At 46.7% G+C, this 7,946-nt stretch overlaps 1 protein-coding gene across 1 annotated transcript; it reads left to right on the top strand.

Moving 5' to 3' along the window:
* Positions 1 to 325: 325 nt before the first annotated feature.
* Positions 326 to 3,702, top strand: LOC123482611 (kelch-like protein 11). Its single transcript, XM_045210896.1, has 2 exons — positions 326 to 1,001; positions 1,322 to 3,702. Exons 1-2 carry the CDS (start codon positions 472 to 474, stop codon positions 2,904 to 2,906), a joined length of 2,115 nt encoding a protein of 704 aa, XP_045066831.1. The 5' UTR covers positions 326 to 471; the 3' UTR covers positions 2,907 to 3,702.
* Positions 3,703 to 7,946: the final 4,244 nt, after the last annotated feature.

The raw sequence follows: 7,946 nt of genomic DNA, 5'->3' as shown, positions 1-7,946 counted from the left end.
CTATTAGGGCTCAATTCTTCGTTTTCTCAAACAGCCAGTGTATATGTGTAAGATCATGTAGGTCTACTAGACTACTATAGAGCCTATTCTTCAGACCTCAGTCCACCTGTTCTATGTGCTCTGGGGCTGTCATTTCTGTACATTCATGGCAAAGTGGTTACTCACTTATGTAACAGAGTGGGACTATGTACTGGCCTTGCCCTTATATAAGAAAACATCCATCACATGAAAATATTTAAATGAATGGAACCATCTATATGTAGCTTCTATTCAGTTCATTCAAAGACACCCACTCATAGAAGGTGAATTGATGATACCCTACTTTGACAGAGAACGCTGAGGTGGAACAAGCACAAAAGCTTATCCTGTCAGCCACAAGTGAGTGGGCGGGGCTTTACGTCACACGCCGAGCAGTAACGCCTTGCATCCACTGCGCATGTCAGTCATTCCGTCTGTGTTTTGAGTGTATGTATGTGTGTCTGCGTGTGTGTTCTTTCCCACACGAGTTTACTGCAGTTCCGAATTCTCACAACCACCGCCAGAATGGCAGCTGCAGCCCCGAACCCAGACGACTCTAGCCGGGGTAGTAGCGGTAGCAGCACGCCCAGCGTCATTGTCGGGGACGGGGACACGGAAGAGGGCGAGGATTTCACCTCCTCCTCCCACTGCACAGAGCTGTCTCGGCGGCAGAACGAACAGAGGAAGCAGGGATTGTTCTGTGACGTGACGCTGGCCTTCAGCAGTGGGGTGGCAACCGGGAATGTTCAGAGCTGTGAGTTTTCTGCTCACCGTTCTGTACTGGCCGCGGCTACGGACTATTTCACCCCGTTGCTGGGAGGGCAGTTCTCCGAGTCGCTGTCGGGTCGGGTTGAGATGAAGGAATGGAGCGCTGAATTGGGACCAGACCCGGAGACGGTGGAGAGCGTCATTCAGTACATGTACACGGGAGAAATACGTGTGAGCACCTGCAATGTGCATGAAGTGTTGGAGCTTGCTGACAGGTTTGTTTTCAATTTACATTAGTGTTCCTTGAATGTGCATAATCCATTTAATCGCCACTTGCTAGTACTTGAATATTTTGTATGTAGTTCAGTGATATAATATTGTTGTTTTGGCTTACTGGAGGTGCCACTGAAGTATATTGGTAAGGGTTAAGGTTAGGTAGGGCTTGAGGTTAGCGTTTAGGATCGGAACGTCCCATAGATCCCAGATAGCACTGACCATCCTGTAACCTGTCAAACCTGAACTTGAGTGTAGTGAGTTCATGGGTGTCATGTTTATTTTTTTCCTGTTCTGTTATTGATTGTGTGTTTGGCTGCAGGTTCCTGCTGCTGCATCTGAAGGACTTCTGTGGGGAGTTCTTGAAGAAGAAGCTGAGCCTGGCCAACTGTGTGGCCGTGCACAGCCTAGCCCACATGTACACCCTGGACCAGCTGGCTCTGCGGGCCGCAGACATGATCCGACGCAATTTCCACAAGGTCATCCAGGATGAGGAGTTCTACACCCTGCCCTTCCACCTGGTGAGGGACTGGCTGTCTGACGCAGAGATCACCGTGGACGCGGAAGAGGTGTTGTTTGAGGCTGTGGTGAAGTGGGTCCAGAGGAACACAGAACAGCGGGGGAGGTACTTTGAGGAGTTGTTCCGTATCCTCCGGCTACCCCAGATTAAGCCCACCTATCTGACGCGCGTGGTGAAGAATGAGGCACTGGTGGCGGCCAACGAGGCCTGTCTCCGTCTGGTGTCCGATGCCGTGGAGGGCCACGCCATCCGCTGTGAGAACCTCAAGTCAGCTGACCTGGAGTTCTGGTCGTCCTACATGGCCTCCTTCCAGCCGCGCTTTGGCCAGAACATGGACGTGATCATGGTGGTGGGCGGGGTGTCAGAGGGCGGGGACTACCTGAGTGAATGTGTGGGCTACTTCATCTACGAAGACCGCTGGGTCAACCTGCCCCACATCCACAACCACCTGGATGGCCACGCCATCGCCACCACAGAGTCCCACGTCTACGTAGCGGGCTCCATGGAACCAGGCTTCGCCAAGACCGTGGAGCGCTACAATCCCAACCGCAACACCTGGGAACAGGTGAGCAACCTGACCACACGTAAACACTCCTTTGGTCTCACCTGTATCAAAGACATCCTGTATAGCATCGGTGGCCACGGCAACTTCAGCCCGGGCTTCAAGGACGTGAGCGTGTACGAGCCTGAGCCGGACAAGTGGCACAACCTGGAGTCAGCGCCCAAGATCCTGCGGGACGTGAAGGCGGTGAGTGTGGAGGACCGTTATGTATACGTGATGGCGCGCACGCCGGTGGACACGGACAACGAGGACGGGCTGAAGACGGTCACCACGCGTTACGACACAGAGAGCCGTCAGTGGCAGGACGTGGACTCCCTGCCGCTCATAGACAACTACTGTGTGTTCCAGATGGCCGTGGCCTCCACCAACTTCTACCACACAGCCTCCTGCTGCCCTAAGAGCTACACGGTGCGGGACGAAGACGCCAAGCAGAAGATCAGCGCCCACATCTCAGACGAGATCCTGGAGAGCCTGCCGCCCGAGGTCACCAGCATCGAGGGCGCCGCCATCTGCCACTTCGACGAGGACGTGTTTGTGATCGGCGGCTGGAAGAACAGCGACGACGTGGACAAGCAGTACCGGAAAGAGGCCTACCGCTACTGTGCCGAGAGGAAGCGCTGGATGTTGCTGCCGCCCATGCCCCAGCCACGCTGCCGCGCCACCGCCTGCCACGTACGCATCCCCTACCGCTTCCTGTACGGCTGCCAGCGCTACCCTATGCCCCAGAACCTGGCCCGCCAGCGGGACCGCATGCAGCAGATGCAGCAGCTCCACCGGCGCACCCTCACCCTGCGCAGGCAGCTGCAGTCTCAGATCGAGTGCTGAACTAACTCAACCCCTGTCTGTCCATCACAACTACCCCAGAGGGGGAGCAGCCTGGCCTGGCCCGGCCCAACTCCAAACCCCAAACATCCCCTGGCAGCCATCGTCATCAGCCCCCACCCATAACCTGCTGTAGCAGTGGCTCCTATGTTGCTCTCATGTTGGTTCTTTTTTTAAGTGAACTCTGTGCCAGATCATCAGGTTGAGACTATGGTGTTAGTAGTGACTACGGTGTTCAAGGCTGGGAGATGTGGGAGTGATGTGACCCTGTGCTGGCCAGGTGTTTGTCTATGTGGAGAGGACAGGCCGAATGTTACAAATGTGAATAGAGTGTTGTACAGTGACCAACATCCGACTACACCACGTATGTACGTCAGACACAAGGGATGTTTTAACTTTTTGTACGTACATATAGTATATAGTTGTATATGTATACTTATTATATATAAATATTTTATGTCCCCCTTCTTTTATGCTTTTATGGAAAATGTATGCACTCACTAACTGTAAGTCGCTCTGGATAAGAGAGTCTGCTAAATGACTAAAATGTAAAATGCTTATATGAAGTAGGCAATGTGACACTACATTCCTCCAATCCAATGTGCTTAGTGAAGTCAGTCGCTCTCTATGACATTCCATCAGGACACTGTGACAGTCTCTCCATGCAAATATCACACACACACACACTCTGCCCAGCCGTAGGGTCGGCACAATACCAGAATCGCGATACTCGTTAGTATCGTGGCAAGTAAACGTAACACTAAGCAGATTTAACTTCTTTAGGAAAACAGTCCTAATGTTGGAAACAAACATCATTATGTTGTCATCCAGAGTCACGTGTTTTCCAAGCTATAGCACACAATATTTTACATACAGCAGATTTTTAAAGGACCAAAGAGTTTGGTCTGCTTCGTGTTTTCATTTATGCCATGGAAAAATGATGGCGATACTGGTGTCATCCCGGCCCTACCAGTCAGTCGGACCAAACCCTTACCAATGCCTGATGGCTTTGCTGTGGTTTATAGTAGCTTTATCTGAATGGCTCTGCTTGTTGTTATTATAGCTTTGATACAGTAGGTCAACTTGAATGGAAGGAGAATAGTTTTATTCATATTTATTATCAGATCTATGGTCCAATCAAGTGGACGACTTAATTAGTGATAATTACCATCACTATCTACTAGGTGAGCTGTGGCTTTTCCCTGATTGCATAATGGAGCGCAGTAAAATAGACTTCTCTCCTCCCCTGGTTGCTCCTAATGTTTTCTGTCTTATTACTGATGATCGATAGTGTATTTCTTTGAGCAGTCAGTGCAGAGAGTCGAGAGAAATTGCCCATGTGGCATCAGTTAGAAAGAAAGGAAGTTGGAAAGGAGAATGGAGATGGTGGGAGTCTGAGACAGATGGAGAGAGTTCATTCATCCATCCCCAATCTCTTAATTAGACTCGTGCACCCATCCGTCTGCATGTCTCAGTCTTGTGGAAAATCGTCCTTGTCTGTGTTTCTGACCGGTATCCTAATGAAACAGTCTTAACATGGTAACATTCCATTGATCATTTGAAATTCCATCAACCATTCCATTTGATTATTCTTCAGTCTTCTGCTCATCTCTTTCCTGTTGGTAGGAACATTGTGTAGAAGGCCCTAGGTGGGAGTTTATGAATGTTTCTCTTATTTTGTCTGCATTGGTTTTATTGAGTGTAATGGCTGGAGGGTGTAGTTCAGATGGAGGACTTGATAACGTGTATATGCATATCTGTGCGTACGGTAATGAATGCTGGGAAAAGCTTGCCAAGTAGTGCACTTTTCTACCCTTAATCAGTTTAATGTCGAGTTTGAGTTATTGAGAAATATTTTAGTCCGAGTGGGTTTAACTGTCATATTTGACTTCAGATTTGGGGCGATTGTATTTTTTTATTTTAATGTATCATTTAATCCAACTCCAGCTGATAATCTATTCTGTTCCCATGTGAGAAAATATGTACTCTACAGTGATTTGCTTAGTAATCCAAAAGGAATGTGATGTAAAATGTGAGGCAGCCCCATTGCTGTACCTCAGACTTATTCAGGTGTGTATCTTAGAGATCCTGCCAGATTGTTGTATGTTCTCCTCACCCTCCAAAGATAATCAGATGAGATGTATAGACCAGTGGTTCCCAACCAGGAGTACTATAACCCCTGGGGGTACTTGGCCTATCCACAGTGGGTACTTGAAAAGACTTGTGTCCATAGGGTTACTGGTAAAATGCACATGAGGGGGTACTTCAGGGGTACTCCGGGCAGAGCAAAATTCAGTTGGTGGTAAGGTAACCAAAAAAGGTTGGGAACCACTGATATAGACTATAGAGGGTATCCTTATGTTACTGAGCAGAATGACCATATCAAGGTGAATGTGTGGCCATTGAGTTCAAGAGTTCATTGATTGTTATAAACACTATCCCTGAAGCTTATTTATAACATAAAGCACTATAATTTTGAGAATGCAATGAAAGTGTATTTCCTCAGCTTTGTTCTTCTTGCATAGCATTTGAAATAATATTATTGACATATGTAGGCTATATATATTTTGCTTTGCATGTGGCAGTCTGACATTGTGTCAAAATATTGGATGTAAAACAAATGCTGATGTCATCACTTGCAATTAAAATGTCAGTTTTTTTATATAACCTTGGTTTCCCATCTATCTTGTGTAAGGGGTTATCTAAATTCTAAATGTCATTTTGGCCAATATTATTACGCATTTTTCAAGACTAGCTCTATAAACATCTGTATTTTCCTTGGGTGGAATTTCCTCCAACTTGACAACCTCCTGTTTTTTAGAACAAAGCATAGAGAATGATAGAGAAAGCATCCCTATATAGTTCTCATTATGGCATCTGTGAGGGCAGTGTCATCTCCATTTTTAAGAAGTCAATTTTCTTCTTCACAATTGGCTGATCCCTCCTGATGACCATGAGGGATTAGCCAATAAAGTTGGAAGTCCCACCCAGTTGACTACATTAAAATGTTGGAAGCCCTCAATGAACCTGCCCATGCTAAAATAGCCTTTTGGCCACTAGAGGCCTCTATCATTCTCTATGGAACAAAGCTACATACATACATACATATGTACATCAAACAGAAGGGCAGTACAATGCACAGTCATTGGGCATGAGCCAACCACAGTAACAAATTCAGTACATTCAATCTTCCCTTCTACTAACGGAAGGAAAATAGTAGTACAATCACCCTGGCAGATGCAATAAGAAATGGACCTGGACGACTTGCCTTAATAGAAGGAACCATGAATTATGCCATGTATCATAGAATTCTACAGGAGAATGTCAAACCATCTGTCTGTGAGCTGAAGCTGAAGCGCAGCTGGGTCATGCAGCAAGACAATGATCCAAAACACACAATCAAGTCTACATGGAAATTGCTAAAAAGCAACAAATTGGAAGTTTTGGAATGGCCTAGTCAAAGTCCAGACCTAATCCCAATTGAGATGTTGTGGCAGGACTTGAAACGAGCAGTTCATGCTTGAAAACCCACACGTCACTGAGTTAAAGCAGTTCTGCATGGAAGAGTGGGCCAGAATTCCTCCACAGCGACGTGAGAGACTGATCAACAACTACAGGAAGCGTTTGGTTGGAGTCATTGCAGCACCAGTTATTGAGTGTAAGGGGCAATTACTTTTTCACATAGGGGAATTGGGTGTTGCATAACTTTGTTTATGAAATAAATATGCAATTGTTGTGTTATTTGTTCACTTATGTTCCCTTTATCTAATATTAGGTTTTGGTTGAAGATCTGATAACATTCAGTATCACAAATATGCAAAAGTAGCGAAAATTAGAAAGGGGGCAAATACTTTTTCATAGCACTGTATGCATATGGGATTTCCTCTGGGACGTACAGTAGTGGATTTATTTGCGCATGGTAAATGCCTTGTGGTAGATGGAATACAGTGGGCAGGAGGGGGTGTCACACAGAGAGGATGCTGTTGGAGGCGGAGAGCATCAGCTCTTCCCGGGGGGACTGGAGGGAGTCCCGGGGGGCTGCGTACTGGGCCACATTGGGCAGCCCGTGCACCACGCAGCAGCTGAGGGCACTGCGGAAGATGCCCATGTCATGGGCGTCGTACCACTCCTCTGTTTTCTCGTCATAGCACTCCACGTTGAAGGTAGTGGTAAAGCCGTTGAACCCCCTGGTAGCTGTGTTGTTGGCTAGCTCCTCTGAACAACAGTGTCCTGACGAGTGAGCACATTTTCTATGCCAGGCGAAATCGCACCTCGTTAGCTCATTGTTATGGATGTATCCAAATAAATGTCACTAGAAAACAGCTTAAACAAAAGCTACTTTGCTGTCATTCTGGCTGCACTTTTTGACATGACTGTACGTTAGCCGTAGTTGGCTAGCTAGCAAGCAAGGGATAAGAACGTTTCCAGCCAGTATGGCAATGGAACATTTAGAACGAACGACTGGCCAGACTGTTTCATAGAAACAGAACAAAAATACTTAATGACTGGGTCGCCTCTAGCAACCCTAGATTTGTGTCGGGACTATATATTGTGGAAGGATGAAATAGTATGAATAGATTAATCAAAATAAAGCTTTTAATGAAAGATGTCAATCATTATTTGAATATGTTGGTAACCCGTTGTATAAAAGTGATAATGCCCTCGAAGCCGGTGTTTGGAGGATATATTGGCACGGTTTGCCAGCCCGAGACGAAGAATGTGCTGCACCGGGGCTTTCAGAGAGATGTGTCTGTGGTCATGTGTGTGTTAAGGGTAGGGGGCCGATCTACATCCATTTGTTGATGGATGATGTCAGTGAAAAAATATGGGGGAAATAATATGAAAGCAGCAAATACACATGCACAGTTTCGCAAAAGTGCCGATTGGGCTTCCTGGAGAATGCACCCATCTCATTCTAAACACAGCTCCACTATGCAACAACTGAATGTCGTTTAATGAATTTGAATGAATTTAAAATGTGGGTCCCACCATGTAGATTGTTTTCAAAGAAAGTTCAACACACGAGTCCACTGTGCCATAGAC

Source organism: Coregonus clupeaformis, chromosome 35 (assembly GCF_020615455.1).
Source record: "Coregonus clupeaformis isolate EN_2021a chromosome 35, ASM2061545v1, whole genome shotgun sequence".
NCBI classification, from domain to species: domain Eukaryota; kingdom Metazoa; phylum Chordata; class Actinopteri; order Salmoniformes; family Salmonidae; genus Coregonus; species Coregonus clupeaformis.
The sequence above is the reverse complement of the archived record's forward strand: the minus strand, read 5'-3'. Positions and strand labels throughout refer to the sequence as shown.

Bases quoted from the DNA above. Each gene is read 5' to 3' on its own strand.
- LOC123482611 (XM_045210896.1), top strand. From the start codon at position 472: ATGTGTGTCTGCGTGTGTGTTCTTTCCCACACGAGTTTACTGCAGTTC. The intron at 1,002-1,321 runs GTTTGTTTTCAA...GTTTGGCTGCAG, and splicing joins GTGTTGGAGCTTGCTGACAG to GTTCCTGCTGCTGCATCTGA.